A 16,112-nucleotide genomic window follows, 5' to 3' on the forward strand; every position below is an offset into this window, starting at 1 on the left:
CCCTTTAATTCAGAAAAGCACTCAGAGCACTCAGGGTCGTGGCAGATTGATTTTCCATTTGGGACTATCCCATGTGTGCAATTCTCAACCCGTTCCACAGCGTTTTGCGGGCACGTTTTCTGCTCTAGCGGGCAGGTAAAATGGAGTTAGAAAGCATCCTTGACAAACAGTTTGCTTATGATGCAATGAGGAGTTCACACCGAAGGGAATGTGGACACAGCCGGAGGGGAATTGGAGGGGAGAGCTCTGACAGGATGGGGGTGGGGGAGGTGGGGTGTGGGGTGGAGGTGCGGGGCGTTGAGATGGTAGGAGCCCTGATCAGAGAAGAGGCAGATAGAATAATAAAGAACTCATGGCTGGGAGCGGGAGACATAAGAAAGGAAAGAAATGGGCAGGGAAGAACGTCCCCACATAAGGGAGAAAAAGGACTAAGAAGGCCAGTTAATGCGGAGCACTTTGCGGTGGGGAAGAAAAGGAGAGGGAGCAGGGCAGCAGAAAACGAGGCCCGGGAGCACTGCTCCTGCGCCGGCGTGGGCCATCTCGCCGTCTTCCGTCATTGTCATGACTTCGAATCGTCACGCGCACAGCACAAAAGCATCAGCGCCGAGAAAAGAAGTGCCTGTAGATGACGGAGATTCAAATAGTGGTGGGTTATTTGTTACTGATGATTTCCAAATGTGAAGGGTCTGATGAGAGAGAGTTCATGTAACAGGAATGATGCAGCTGACAAGCAAATGCAGTCGTACGCATGGCATGAGAATCAGGATAATAAAGCCGTTTCCGAACGCTTCAGTGGAATGTCTGTACGGACCGTGATTAAGCCTATTTTCAAAGAAGTCAGTGCATGTCGCATCAGAATTGTACAATTAGATGAACTTACTTCACATAGGAAATAATGTTGATATATAACTAATAATCCTGCGGCATAATAGCATAGCGACAATGTGTAAAGCATAGACTAAGGCTATCCCAAGAGTATCAAGTAAAGAGATTTAGTAAGCCTGAAGCAGAGTTTAGGCATCTGTATTTTTATAAGATGTTGTACCTACATTCGATGTACATCCCCAGCTGAGAGCCAAGAGCCACTGGCCTGGAAGATAGAGATTCAAATGAAGAATGAGTTTGTGGACGATAAGCATTTAAAATAATGACTGAAATGTATGACTAACAATACTCTGCTGTTAATGACAAATCCCTAGAAACTTCCCATAGAGGATGCAATTTCTGAAATATTTGTGTCAATAATATTTTCCTTATAAAAGTTTTACCTAGGAGAGAATAAGCATCTCTTTTGATTTTTCAACTCATCACAGGCAACACATCAATCGGAATATAGATTTTTTAAAAAATCTAATTATTTCTAGTGCTTTACAAGGTAGAAGAACAAGTCTATGATTTTGCAGGAGTCTTCTGGGGAATCATAAATTCCCCAGAAGACTCCTGCAAAATAACTTTTAGGTGCAAAAGTTATGCTGAAAGTTCTACTTTGTTATTTTTTTTTTTCTATATTGAAGGTTGACTTGAGAGATAAAAATAAAAAATATTATCAGGGGTGATTTAGACACTTGATTAAGATAAAACCACGGAAGCCCGAGAAACAGTACTTGTTACCTACTTAATTGAAGTAACAGAAAAAAATATTTTTAAATAAACCTAGAAGGTGACATAATTGTAAAATGTTAGTTCTTTCAAAAGTGAGGATTCTTTGTTCTTCTCTTTTCTTCTTGTTTTCTTAAATAATCCAGGATGTAATAAAGTCAACATAAAGCACAGAAAGTTACTCTGATAAGACAATCTTTGCTATGCAGGCAGATGACATGTAAAGATTAACACCTCATATTGCAAAGGAAAGCAATAAACAGCAAACCAAGGAAGCAATCTCATCACATTGAGCAAACTTTGCTAAGCTATTAAACACATTCCGTAGCTTTTCAGACTCGGGTATTATGAACCAAGGCAAATAAAATTTACATTCCAAGCTTTGCCTTTCATTGTGGATTTTAATATTCTGGAACATACTGGTGCTTTTGGATAAATCTCGCAAGACCGCAAAAACTAATTTCATAAGATGCTATTAGCATACAAAGCTTTCATCTTCACTATCTTCAAATGAGTAAATAAATGTTTTTGAAAGTTCTCTGTTTCAATTCCAGTACAGTTAATATCAGTAACTATAAACCACAGAAACGAACTCTTTAGAGTATTAATAAGTTTTTTTTTTTTTGAGTCCTTAGTAAGTTTTAATCAGTTTGAAGAACAAGAGAGAGGGAGGGAGGAAGAGAGAGAGAGAGAGAGAGAGAGAGAGAGAGAGAGCGAGAGCGAGAGAGAGGTACTGTTTTAAGAAAAAGCTACTCTTTTCCTTGAAAAATAGAAGAACATTTATTGTATTTTCTCTGTCACTGTTGCTCCTAGAATAGTTTTAACAACCAATATTAATTATATGTTAATTATAACTTTTAAACAAAATGACTAATTTATATTTCACAGAGAAAATTTGGAGGTAGATAATGGAAAACTGTTTGCCACAAATCAGCATTTTAACCAGCAAGTAGAACTCATAAATACACATAACGCAACTCTCTGCAGACACATACTTGCTACAGCCTTATATACTTTCTGAACGTGGCAAAAACTAACCAAAGATGCACCTACCTGCAGCATGTTAAAAGCAGGAGCATGCAAACATAAAAAGATGTTTAGTAATCAATGTGTCTGTATTCTGTCTTATTTAGAAATAATTTAGGTATCCACAATTAACCATTAATTAGTTTAGTTAAATCAGTCTAAGGTTTCAAGTTCCCTAAAGATTTTTTTTTTAATTGAGAAAGAATTCACATACCATAAAATTCACTCTAAATATGTGTACAATTCAGTATTTAGTATAGTCACAAGATGTATCATAATCATTATCCAATTCCAGAACATTTTCATCTCCTCTGTAAGAAGACCTCATATCCGTGAGCATTCGCTCTCCCATTCCTCCCTTTCTCCCACTCTTGGCAACTGATAATATACTTTATGTGTATATGTTGTACCTATTCTGGGCATTTCCTATAATTGTGATCATACAACATGTGGCCTTTTGTGTCTGGCTTCTTTTACTTAGCCTAATGTTTTCAAAGTTCATCCTTGCTGCAGCAAAAACCAGTATTTCTTTCCTTTTTATGGGCAAATAATATTCCATTGGATGCATATACCACATTTAGTTTATCTGTTCATCAGCTGGTGGACATATGGGTTGTTTGTACTGGGCTGTCATGAACAATGCTAGTAGGAACATTTGTGTGCGAGCTTTGGTAGGAAAGTATGATTGAATTTTCTTGAGTGAAACCCAGGAGTGGAATTTCTGGATAATATGGTAACTCTACATCTAATTTTCGAGGAACTGCAAACCTGTTTTCTTCAGCAGCTGCATTATTTTACATTCGTATCAGCGACGCCTGAAGGTTCTCTATATTCTCACCAACACTCATTATCGTCTGTCTTAGACGACAGCCATCCTAGCATGAGGTGGTATCTCATTGCGGTTTCGATCTGTAATTACCTAATGACTAACGGTGTTGATCATTTTTGTGTACTCATTGGTCATTTGTATATATTCCTTAGAGAAATGTCTATTCAGATCCTTTGTGCATTTTTAAATTTGATATCTGTCTTTTGACTAAGTTGCTTAAAGATCTTGAAATTATCTTCAAGCTGACATACTACCAACATGACTCCTATTGAAATAAAGAGTGATTTGATTTAGTTGTGCACAAATTCACATTTTTTTATAACCAACCAGTACAGTTGTATATGCTTAGAGAAAACATGTCCGAATATAATTCTAAAATGTGCTTTTATGTTACACTTAACGTTGGTAAATCAGAAAAAAAAATGCCTTTTTTTATTATATCAAAATCATTCAACTAGTCTTATTTGCCAAAAGTTTACCTTAATTATATGAACTTGGATGCTTCAAATGTTTGAGTTTGTTTCTGCGAGACTACTTTTCTTAAATTGTAGCACATTGAAAGTTTTATTCATGTTCCCTATTTTCTTGGAATTTTAGAAACTTTCAAAGTACAGTCATTTATCCCTAGAGCCCATGAGGAACAGAGCTCCTTTGTTTTTTATTTACTTGCTCTGTCCTTCGGCACCGGATGACAGTCTCCTCGCCTTTGCGAGTGTCTAATATGTCTGAAGGGGAGACGTTACTACCTGTCTGACCTCTCTCGTTCCTCAAGGCGCTTTTCCTTTCTTCAGACTGGTTGCATTCCATACCCACCCTTTTGATTTTTGTTATATCTAGACTTTGCCCTCTACTTAGTGTTTTGGGTAAAAGTTTTATTTACATCTGAGTCTTTTCTGTCATTACATTGCTTTGTCTTTTTTTTTTCATCATCTCCACTGCCTTAAGCAAATGGGAAGTCGTCTTTTAGTCATTTTCTTTAATATTGCTTTCAACTTTATTCTAATCAAACTTTTTAAATCTCCGTCTCATGCTCCACCTATCTCAAATTTCTCTTAATTCTCATTTTAAAACGATGTCACAAATGGTATCCTTCTTTGTCATTTGAAATAGTTATCTTTACAGTGTTTTTATCTACTATGTTTTCCCTACCTTAGTTCTTCATAAGGGCCTTGGAGATACGTATCAGGAAGTCAGGGAAAGTGGGAGGGAGAGAAAGAAGAAAAAGCAGAGCGGGAGAAGGCGGGGAAGTCTCTCCTGCGTCTCAGGATCAGTGGTAGAACTCTTCATTCCCACCTTCCCACATCAAAATACTTGGGTTTTGCTCTGTAGAGTCTATAAAACATCTTTGTAACATAATTACAAGGGCCTACGAATATAATAATAGGCTTGTGCAGCAACTACACTTGCTCTTCAAATTGCTCTTTCATCTGAGTGAGCAAGACTCTGTTTGCGAGAGACCTGGCCGAGGACAAGGGTGCAGTCTGGGTTCTGGACAAAGCCTCCCCTAACAGCTGCAAGGTCGTCTGAGCACTAGGCTGAACGGCAATCTAGCAGCCTTGACAGTGGATATCAACTGTGGGCTCAGCTGTCCCCCAGACCCTGTGCATGACAGAGTTTACCGTACAGTAACACTGAACTAAGTGTCAGTACACGCTAGAACATAGGGTGTGCATGAATGAATGCTGTCTGTTCCGAGAAGGTGAGCATTGGGGATAGAATGGACTGGAACAGTTTTATCGAAGTAACTGACTTGAGCTGGGTCCTGAAGGGTCAGAAGGATTTGGCTGAATAGAGGATAGGAAGGCTGGACGCAGATGGCCATTATTGTCAAGGAAACATTGTAAGCAAACCCAGAGGAAGGAAAAGATACGGACTATACATAGAATATTGACAAGATGAAAATGAAAGTTCTCAAGACCGTGAGTGGATGCCAAACTGAGGAGCCCAAATGTCACTCTTTATCCTGTCTTGACTTGAGGATAGGACGTAAGGACTTAAGGACAGGACTTAAGGACTTCTTTGCATTCCTTGGTATGTGCTGTTCCCCCGGCCTGCAGTGGTCTTGTCTCCACCCCTCCCTCCCACCTGGCCACCACTGCCACCCTTTTCCTGGCACAGCTGGCGCCTTCTCCTGTTTGGTTTAAACGTTCACTTCCTCAGAACCCCCTACATATGTGATCTGCTTCCCCTTAAATTTCTATCACAGCGTCTGTGATTTGTTTGCCTCTAATTAATTGAACCACCGAGTGCAACTATGTGTTTCTCTGCCTGGCTCCTTCACCAGCACCAAGCGTCACAAAGTCAGGGACCATATCCTCTGGGTTAGTTTACAATATCTCCTTGACCACAATGGCCACCTCTACCCATCCTTCCTACCTCTACCCAGCCAAATCCTCCCATCCCCTCAGGAGCCAGCTCAAGTCAGCCTCTCCCGTGAAACTTCCAGCCCATATCTGACAACAGTGCTTCAAGAAGGGGAGAGGGCCAAACACAGAGCCCCATAAAGCATCTACTTTTTAAGCAGGCAAAGAAAATAGAAAGAACCCTGGGGAAGACAGGAACGGGGGAGGACCATGTCCCTGACCCACGAAAGAAGAGAGTTTCAAACAGCGGGAGGCAAACAGCCTTAGAAACCAGGCAGACGTGGAGCGGGGTGAAGACAAAGGGCGTTCCACCTGGACGGCACCCACGATCTTTAAGGGCGGCAGGGATGGAAAGCACATCGCCAGGATTCAAAGTGAGCTTTCGAAAAGCCTGGAAAAAGAAAATGTAAAAAGAAGGGAAGAAGCTTGCGGATAAGCATGGCAGAGATACGGATGGTTGACAAAGGAGAGATTAAAGGCGCAGGGGCGGGAAGGAGCAGCGGACGGTGCTGAAGAGGACGGCTGAGGGCATCATTCGCAAGGCTTGTTGCAGGAAGCTCCCGAACGTTCTTCACTGACCGGCCGGGTCCGCAGGAGCCAGTCGCCTGGCTCTACATTTGTTGTTTTCTCACAGGTTGAAACAGTGGCAGAAAGCCATAAAAAAAAAAAAAAAAAAAAGATCTGACAGGCCACAAGTCTGTGTGTTATTATAACGCGGTGAGGAACCAGTTGGGAGGCCGATGGGGTGGGGGTGGGGGTGGGGGGGAGTCCCCTGGATGGCAACGTGCAATTTCACTTGTTTGCCTTCTCCAGATATCTTTACCCAAATAAATCTACATGGCTCTCACTCACACACTTATGAAATCTGCCCCCATGGTACCATAGCCTTTCAGATCTAGAAGGGACATTACAAATTCTCTAATCATCAACAACCCACATCGAGGATGACGTTTTCCTCTCCCGACTGTAGTTTCCTTTTTTTCTCTGCAGGGTAATATTTCTTTCAATAAAGCTCACCTTTGCACTAAAATATGACAAAGGCATAGTCAATAAATAGAAATTCTTATCTTCCCATCTCCAAATCTCTAACTGGTTTAATAATTCACTCCCTCTCGGTGTCTTAAAAACGGGTCTTTTATCTTTGAATTCATCTGTAAAACTGTTCTCTTCTCCCACTTGGTAAATGGACTCCATTTATCACTCATTTTATGGGCGCTTATCTACTCCAAGAGGAGTTTGATCAGATTACCTAGTCCTTAGAAAAGCAGAGAAAGATCGCTAGGAATGGCTTCCATTGTTTAAAAACCTCTCTTTGATCTGAATTTTTTAGGAAGGTTATAGGATGCTGCCAGGGTCTCTTGCATATTTGATGGTCCAGCAAATTATTACCTGGGTCTCAGGGTCTGGAGAGACTTTGCTGAACACGCTCGCTGGATCTAATCCTTCAGAATGATTTGAGGATGAGCTGAAACCCCAGGCAGAGACTTAACATTCCTAGTTTAATGCTGTGATATAATATGACAGATTTATACATTGTTCCGACTTAATGAAATGCAAGGAGATGAAGCGTTTTATTTACACAGGAACCTCTTATTTCAACAGTTCACTGGCTGTTATATAGGCTTTCTTGGCCTCGTCAAAAAGGCCCCGGGAAGCCTTGCTGTGAGTCTTGCAGAGCAGCCTCAGCGGTGTACAGAGACCAAAGCTCTAGGCCGTGAAGTCAGGAAGAAAACAGCAACATATCCGAACAGAACTGGAAACTTCCAGTCCTCAAGGGAATTTGTAGAACTCTCTGCCGCCCAGACGTCCTTTCCTCTGTCAGATAGAGGTTCCCAACCTTTCTGGCACCAGAGACCAGTGCTCCTATGAGAGCCTAATGCCTGATGATCTGAGGCGGAGCTGAGGCGGTGAAGCCGGCGCTGGGAGCGGCCGCAAACACAGACAGAGCTTCGCTCGGTTGCCTGCCGCTCACCTCCTGCTGTGCGGCCCGGTTCCTAACAAGCCACAGACCGGTACCAGTCCATGGCCCGAGGGATGGGGACCCCTGCTCTACCTGGATACAGAAGCCACACAGTAAATGCTTGTTGAATGAATCCCCTCCCGGGTTCATCATTCACTCAACAAACGCTGTTGATCATTCTTCAGTGATCCCTCTAGGAGACACAAGAAAGTGTGTGCCAAGACGAAAGGGCGACAGTTCTGCATTCACGGAGAAGGCAGCCTTGTGAGGAAACCAGGCGAATACTTAAACGCGACGTGCTACGCTGCTCTGCAACAGAGAGCATAGCAGATGTTAGGGGCACGGACAGGGAGGAGAGGTTAACTAAACTAACCCTGCGGGAGCTGAGGACAACTTCAGAGGATCATTTCAAATGAAGATCATTTCGGCCGTTATGGGCCAGACTCCTGTGTGTTTGGTTCCGCTCCCCAGGTAGAGAACGTGGGGAAAGATCCGAGCTTCTGACGGGTGCTCCGGCCATGCCATGGGAGAGTACGGGAGTTCTTCTTGGCCATGACTCCTCGGGGAATTTGAAAAGCGTATGAGTGAGTGTGATAGAGAGACGCTGGCTCGCACTGTCTTCTAGAATACGACCAGGATGTGACGTGCGGGATGACAGCAGCCACCTGAGGTGACACCGTTCTTATTTACGAGAGCAAAACACGTGCCCCCAGTGGGCGTTTTGGTGTTTAGGTGGTTCTAACTGGATGTAAAAAAAAAAAAAAAAAAAAAAAAGCCTTCTTCCACACCGATGTGGGGAACACGAGTGGAATTGGTTTGCTCCAGCCTTGGCCTTGAGAGAGAGAGAGAGAAGAAAAGCCAGACCTCATTCTAGAGCCTCACTATTCCAAGGCCCAAGGATCAGCAGTATGAGCAGCACCCGCGAGCTCGCCAGACATGCAGACTCTCCAGCTGCGGCCCCGACCTGCCACGTGGGAAGCCGCGTTTTAACAGGCTCCCCAGGTGATCTGCATGCAGGTTACAGTCCGAGAGGCCTGCCCGGGACCCGCGTGGCGGCTGAACTTTGGAACACCTGAGGAGCTGCTGCACTGCCTGTCCCGCCCCCGGAACTCTGATGTCAGTGTATGGCTCCCTAAGTGGTTCCAAATGTGCAGCAAAGGTGGCAGAGCACACGGAGGCCTCCTGTTCCCTACGGGCCCCTCCGGCACAGCCGCAGGCCTGGGCGCTGCTGGCGTGGATTGGCTGCAACAGTCTCCTGAGGCCCAGAGAGGTGGTGGCCTCATGCGGGTGCAGGTACGTGGGGACCGAGACTAGCTGTTCACATCCAGGAACCCCCAGCTTGCCCCTGCGTCTGTCAAGACTCTTCGCTGTGCATTTCAGGATGTGGAATCCCTGTAGAAATTTGTCACGACGGATCAAGACCTTAAGCCAGGAATGTTCCATGACTGTGTGTTTAGCTCATCCTCAAATAAATCAATCCTTTGCAATCAGGTTAGGGTCCTCTGCTCTAGACGGTAATAGGAGAAAGGGTGTCCAAAAAAAGTTAGGAGACTAAAGTTGAGAAGCAAAGCCTCCCCGCCAAAAAAATAAAAAATAAAAAGTAAAAAGCAGGAGTTAGCCAAGGAAGCGGCACCCAGCGAACCCCTGCCATGAGTCAGCACGGGGGAGCCCAGCCCCTTGCAGGGCAGGCTGGCCAAGCAGAGGGCTCAGCTGCCGGGCTGGGCTGTGTGAGCTGCTGCTTCTCTCCCAAGACCAAGTCTTAAAGCAACTTTCCTTCCTCTGCTGCTTAAACTTTTTTTTTATCCTGTGTCTGGAAAGAAGTGTCACATTTTGCTCATTCCCAACCCTTCTCCCCCACCCCCTCCCACAGCCCCTGAGTGCGTGTGCGTGGAGGGGGTGCCGTGAGCCACCTCCAGCCTCCCGTGACTGCTGGAACTAACTTCCAGCTCCTCGCTGTAACAACGCTATGAAGTTCCTCGGGAAGCCCAGGAGCCAGACAGCAGCTTCTCTGCCTCTTTGCTTGCTCCTTTTGAAGATCCTGCAACCAGGGCACGGCCGCCTTTACAGCAACCGCTATGCCGGGTAAGTGGAGCGACCCTCGTGCCCTGCGTGGCTGGCTTTCAGTTGGATGCGGGGCTGGTCTGGGCACTGAGCGCGCCTCCGTGTTTCTGTTCCAGGGTGTCTGGGTGAGTCTGTACACTCTCCTGGCCACCTACGATGAGATGGACGCGAGCTCTCCGCTTGTCGGTTTAGCTCTCTGAGAGAAAGCAGTGGGCACCAGTCTAGCTGTTCACACTCCTTAGTGCCACCTCGCCGTGGTCCACTGTCCAAGGGGGTTCTGTCTTTGTAGCAGCTGAGGCCAGTATTTACCTTGGTTGAAACTCGGTGGGAAGGATGCTGCCGTATACCACGTGAATTATGACCTGAAAAGTAAAGCTTCTCTTTTAGAATTGTATGCAGGAGCAGTGGGTTGAAATTCTCCGGTGATTAATTTAGGGAGTGAGTATTTTTTTTATTTGGTGCTTGTTAGTCCACAGCATGGTTATTAGATAAATTTTCATATCTGAGGGAAGTAAATGGGTCAACTCAAAGAAGCAGAATAAAAGTAGCTAACTGTAAAATTATGGGTGTTCTTCTGAAGGTAGAAACAAAGAAGGAAAAAAGAACAATTGTTTTTTTTTCCTCTGGAGGTTAGCGTGCTGTGTGTTTGTCTCTCCTAAGGGGACACAGGGTGTCTAGAGCAGTGTGTGACTACACACGTCTTCTTAAACTGAAGGCTTGCTATGAAATATACAGCATGTGCTTTGCTGGAATTTGCAGGGGGTTGTTCTTTGAATCTGGAAATCATGGCATTCCTGAGTTTTAGAGCTGGAAGAACCTTAAACAGCTCCTCTAGTTCGATTCCTTTTTACAGAGGAGCGAAACCGGTGTCTTAAATATTTTTTTAATAGTTTGTCCCTCAATAATTACCAGGTGAGGAGAGCTTGCATATAGATCTGGATTAGGAGCAGGTGATGCCCACAGACTTAAAGCAAAATTCTTCTTTCTAGGAATTTAGAGAATTTATAAGCACGATCCTGGAAAAGAGAGTTGTGTTTCCCTTTCTCTCCTGAGGGATCTGGGCTCTGCCTTTAGAGTCCCCCTGAATACAGTGCTTACAGAGGAAATTTTAGAAACATGTCCTCAGTTTTAAGGGGGCGGGGGCTTTGGTTGAGGTGGGGTCCAGAGATGGTAATGCAATCCCAAATTTTCCACCTCGATGTTCCCACGGGAAACAGAAAGGAGTTAACATCTGAGAGATGCTTTACAGCCTCCGGGACACACATGGTTCAGGCTTTACATCCTGTCATTTGTCACCGCCCTTGGTGACCTGGATGAGGAAGCTCGTGTTTAAGGACTGATGGTCCGGGCTAAGGCTGTGGAGGAATTTACTCTGCCTCTCCTAGCTGATGCAGGCCAGGTGATAAACATATATCACAGGTTTAGATGTGCCACGTGACAGGACCTCACTCCTCCGCTCAGCTGTGGCCCTCTGTAATTATTTCCGTGTGTGGTGCTCAATGGCAAGTCCCAGTCCTGCTTCGGCTGAGCAGGTGTGTGCACTTCGCCGAGCACCACTTAGCAGAGGGAACGAGGCCAACGGGGGTGCTGTTTTCCTCTAGAATTTGCAGCAACTGGAACCTTTCTGGAGGAAGTTACACTCTCCCGTCGCACTGCAGTGAAAATAATAATTGCCGCTTTCTTTGTGGCTGCCGCATAATAAGTTAGTCCCAGATGTATAATTAACCAGCGAGCAGCTGGAGAAGGCGACCTTACCTGTCCATCACAGCAGAAGCCTAGAACTTCATTCAAGCCAGAAATGTCTCTGGGCACACGCATCGTCGAAAGCGGGGGAGTTTTCACTTCCCCGCATTAGCTACACCTCATTCTCTCATCACCAAAGACAAATGCTGTGTGGGTTGGGGAAGAGTTTGCTTTCTTTCCTCGGGAGCCACTTGCTATAAGTCTAGTTATTATTCAGTAAATAAGAAGCCGATGGCACCACGTGGTAGAATAGTATTTAACATTATTTTTGTTACCCAGCCGAAGTTATGATTCTAAACCACCTCATTTTTATCCCTGACGGAATTCGTTTTTATTTTGTTAATGATTATGGAGCAGCCCTACTTCTTGCATTTTCCTGTAAGTATTTTTTATAGGTCTTGATAATATAATCTGATAATATGGGATTGTCATCTGCAGGACTCTGCACATGAATAAAAAATAGGACATCCAGGGTAGACCGGCATGTCCCCCAGAGAGCAGCTATTAAGCTCAATCCTCTTCTCTACATAAACAAGTGACAGTCATAGCGTGCCGATTGTATAATAGATGCTTAGTAAATGGCAGATTTAAGTGTCAGGAAAAAAAATTGTGGCGAGACTAAAAGGAAAGTCTGATAACAAAAGCTAAAACGTTTTTTTGCTAGCTACATTAAATTATACCTTTACACGATTTAAAAATTACATAGAACAATAAATGAATAAAAACACATAGAAAAGGAATGAGGAAAATGACTTTAGATAATGTTTACTGATACTCTGCCATCAATCAGAGGGCTTCGAGGGCTACAAAGGCAAGTCAGACGTTCCCCTAACAAACGTCTGTCCGTCAGTGAGTGGACTCCAGCATCCAACATCACTCTGTTCTCTCTTCTGCCCTCATCTCGTATTCCTGAGAGTCAGGCCTGCTTATTCTACTGTGATGTTGAGGGCAAAAAACATAACTATCTTCCGCATCACATGAAGTGAGCGTAGTTTTGTTTCTCGTGGTGGTAAAACAGATCTAAGACAATAAAGCGACACATTCTGGCAGTGCCGTGGAATTAGCAGCTATGGTTTTTTCGAGAACTGCTGAGCCTCTGGGATGATGGAGAAAATATTAGAACCCTTTTCACCAGACTCTCGTGAGGATTAAATGCATTAGCATGGATATTGCATGGTTTTGGCACTAAGTACTTAACGGCACGGCAAAATAGCTATAAACATGTGCTTAATATTAATTTCCATAACAACCTTATGTGTTTGGTATCCCCGAGTCACAGATAAGCTAAATGACGTGTAGAAGGAGTCACCCAAGTTCATCGATAACTAACCCAAGGTTGTCGGAAGGCCACAGCTGGGATTCTAACCCAGCTCCGCCTAACTCTCCAAACCAGTACTTCTCACGCCACCACCCATTCGAGTATAGAAAAGAGTCGCTTTTAAGAAAAAATGAATATTTAATCTTGTTTAGGGAGCTGATGTTTCGGGATAATAAAGGAAAGGAGTAGATTATGTAGGTAAAATTGGAAGTTTCATCTTAGTCACCATCTCCATGGTGATCACTGAGAGTAAATCATTATTTAAAAAGCAGGCAGAGACCACAGGGATATTAAAAATAATAATAATAATAACAAAAACCAAAACCAACAAAAAAACAGAAAACACCAAAAAATAGCACAGAAAGCGGCTGTGAGTTTGTGCCTTCATTCATTCACCACATGTTATTCTAATGCCTACTCTGTGCCAAGAACATTGACCAACAGAGCCAGTACCCTCTGACAGCTTGCAGGTTAGTTAGGGAAACAGCCCCCGCGCCTAACGGTGTGAGTGTTGTGGGGGATGACAGGCTGTGATGGGGACTGACTAGGCCTCGGTGAGCCGAGAAGGGAGGAAACGCCTTCCAGGGACTCACCTGTTTGGCCGTCCAGCCCTGCCGTATCTGGGCGAGGGGGACAGTGCCACCAGCACTGCTCCCGGGGACTTAACCCTCTGGTGTTGGATCTGCATCCGAGGCTTCTCGATGCCTCCTTCCTTGCCCAGGCCTCCATTCCTGGAAGACCCCTTTCAGATCTTCTCTTTCCTGAAGGGGACAGCTCTGAAGACTCAGCCTTTTTCTCACGACCACAGGTGTGTGTAGGGCTGCTTATGGCCACTGACCAGCTGTTCCTTTCTGATTAGTCATTGTCCATGCTGCAGCCACATCCCCACCTCCTGTCCCTCACCTGCCACCACCCCCCACGCACCCCAGTTATTTGTCATCCATGGAAACAGGATATAGAGATTCAGGAAATAGACTTAAAGGAGATAAGACTTCTTTTTAAAAAATCAGTTCGGTCCTCGAAATCCTGTGAGCAAAGGGGCCTGAAATTGGTATGTGACGTATTTAATGGAAGGGGACGGTGAGAAGTGCAGGCTGAACAGATTCAACTGCAGGGCCTCTCTGGCTGGTCCCCACTCTCTCTGAGGGCAGCTGTTAATTCTTCTATCATCTGATGGTGGCTTCCTTTGAATGCTCTAAGCTTTTAGAAACTGAGGACTAGACTACAAGAGATCAAGCTGGCCCTAGGAAGCCGAGAGTCACCTCCTATGTTGACAGTTAAAACTCTTCCGCTAGGATGGTCATAAATCGCTCTTTGCCCAAGACTGGCCCGATCTGGCAGGGACTGGCCCTGTCCACACCTGCCGTCCTGGCATAGTGGTTGGAGCGGCCCCTTTCAGTCTGAGAAGGGTCCTGGTTTGCATGGTGCATTGTGAGTTCAGCCTTGTTATTCTTAATATGTTTGCTGCTTTAATGGGCTTTATTCCAAGTGTTCAACTAACCCCTTATGTCATGCCCAAAGAGCAAATTTATCTCTAGGTCCTTCCATGCCTGTAAAAAGGTGTCCTATTTGATCTCTCCTCTGCCTCGTAATGGCCACCAGCCGTGTTCAGGACTTCTTTGTCTCAGCCTCGGTTAAAGTCATTTTCTCCTAACTGATCTACTTTTCTCTAGTCCTTTCTCATCCTGACGATCTTACTGAAATAAAACGTTCGTTGTGCTGCTCCCTTGCTCAAAGACCTGCTCGGCCCCCTGTTGCCAGCTACGTCAAATCCAGAATGCTCTGCCTGGCTTTCAAGGTCTCCGTAATGAGACTCTGATTCTTGTGCCTCTGTTTCGCTTTTGCTCAGACCTGAAAGCCCTCTGTAGTCAGGCCAGAGAAATCTCTACAGCAGTGCTCACCTTTAACAAGCAAAGCCGGCAGGCCTCATCCATCATAAAGACCTAAAGGAAAAAGGAGCCATCTCAGATCCTAAGATGCGTGGAAATATAGATATAGATACAGGGCTTTAGAAGTTATGAAGAATGTCCTGGAGACTAACCATTCCTTGACAAGTCGGGGTGTCATTAATGGAATTGTTCTCCAGTGCCTTCTGGAAGTTTCTTTGAGCTCTTGGCCCTTATTAATGGTAAAACGTTTTTAGTTTTCTTTATGCACTAGCTTAAAGTGCAACCCCTAATTGCTGATTGTTTATCAGCTGATTATACAAACGCTTCCTTCCCCGTGGCGTGTTCTGTGAGTTGGGGACTCGCGCTTTGCTTATTTAAGATGTGCGACGCTGCAGGTTTCCCATAGGCAGACGGTACTCCATGGGGATTAACATCCCTTCTGCCACGGAGCCAGCAGAGGGAGGGGTGTTTCAAACGCTTCTGGGGCCACTTTCTCCTCGAGCTCCCTCTGATAATGGAGCCTTTATTTTATGGCGCCAGGATATGTTCTCAGTAATACCATTAACATAATGATTTCCACCCCTTGAAAGGCAATGAAGGATGTTAATGTTTCATAACTTCACAGCTTATATTGTGCGAGCTACAAAAGCATTACATGTTTTCTCTGCCTTTGTCAATGGGATTACTGAACAGAAAATAAAACCCTTTTGGTGACTTGTTTTAGAGTCTTCATTTATGATCAATCAGTAGATAACTGGTTCATAGGATTAGAATTTGCTTTGCCAGATAAATGCCTTACCAGTCTGCCTCTGGGCATTAGCGTCTTTGTGACAAAGTGGAATGCAGAAAATAAAGCTTTAGGATCTCATTCTAGGAAGTGTAAATTTCCTAAAAAATTATTTTATTAAAGGTAAAAGAGAACTTCTTCTAAGTGGTTCTCTTCAATAAAATTACCATCTTTGTTCTTTTTCTCACTGTACTTTAAAAACAGATTAAAATTTTAAAAATGTTTTACAATGTTATTAAGGATACTATAGGATTGTTTTCTTTTTCCGCTTCCTCTTCTTCTTCCTCTTTTTCTTCTTCCTCTTCTTCTCCTTCTCCTCCTCCTCCTCCTCCTCCTCCTCCTCCTCCTCCTCCTCCTCCTTCTCCTTCTCCTTCTCCTTCTTTTTTTTTTGGCTATAACAAAGAGCCCCAGGACTCAATGGCTTAAACAAGAAATTTATTTCTCATGTAAAAATACAGATCAAGTATAGTGAGTAGTGCCTGAAAACCAGGCTCCCACTGTCCTATACCTCTGCCATGCTCAACTCAAACGTGGTTC

General features: G+C 44.3%; 1 protein-coding gene across 2 annotated transcripts in view; it reads left to right on the forward strand.

Annotated features, from left to right (window-relative positions):
* Nucleotides 1-16,112, forward strand: part of CPA6 (carboxypeptidase A6) — a 224,284-nt gene that overhangs the window by 2,253 nt on the left and 205,919 nt on the right. Inside the window, exon 2 of one of the 2 annotated variants that reach the window (XM_016152944.2) lies at nucleotides 9,648-9,859. In XM_016152944.2, the coding sequence (XP_016008430.2) occupies nucleotides 9,744-9,859 (116 nt within the window). In that variant the 5' untranslated portion in view covers nucleotides 9,648-9,743. Of the gene's footprint in view, nucleotides 1-9,524; nucleotides 9,860-16,112 lie in introns of those variants that run through there. The other variant, XM_016152943.2, reaches the window with a different exon arrangement.

The sequence above is a fragment of the Rousettus aegyptiacus genome, unplaced genomic scaffold (assembly GCF_014176215.1).
Source record: "Rousettus aegyptiacus isolate mRouAeg1 unplaced genomic scaffold, mRouAeg1.p scaffold_m13_p_15, whole genome shotgun sequence".
NCBI lineage: Eukaryota > Metazoa > Chordata > Mammalia > Chiroptera > Pteropodidae > Rousettus > Rousettus aegyptiacus.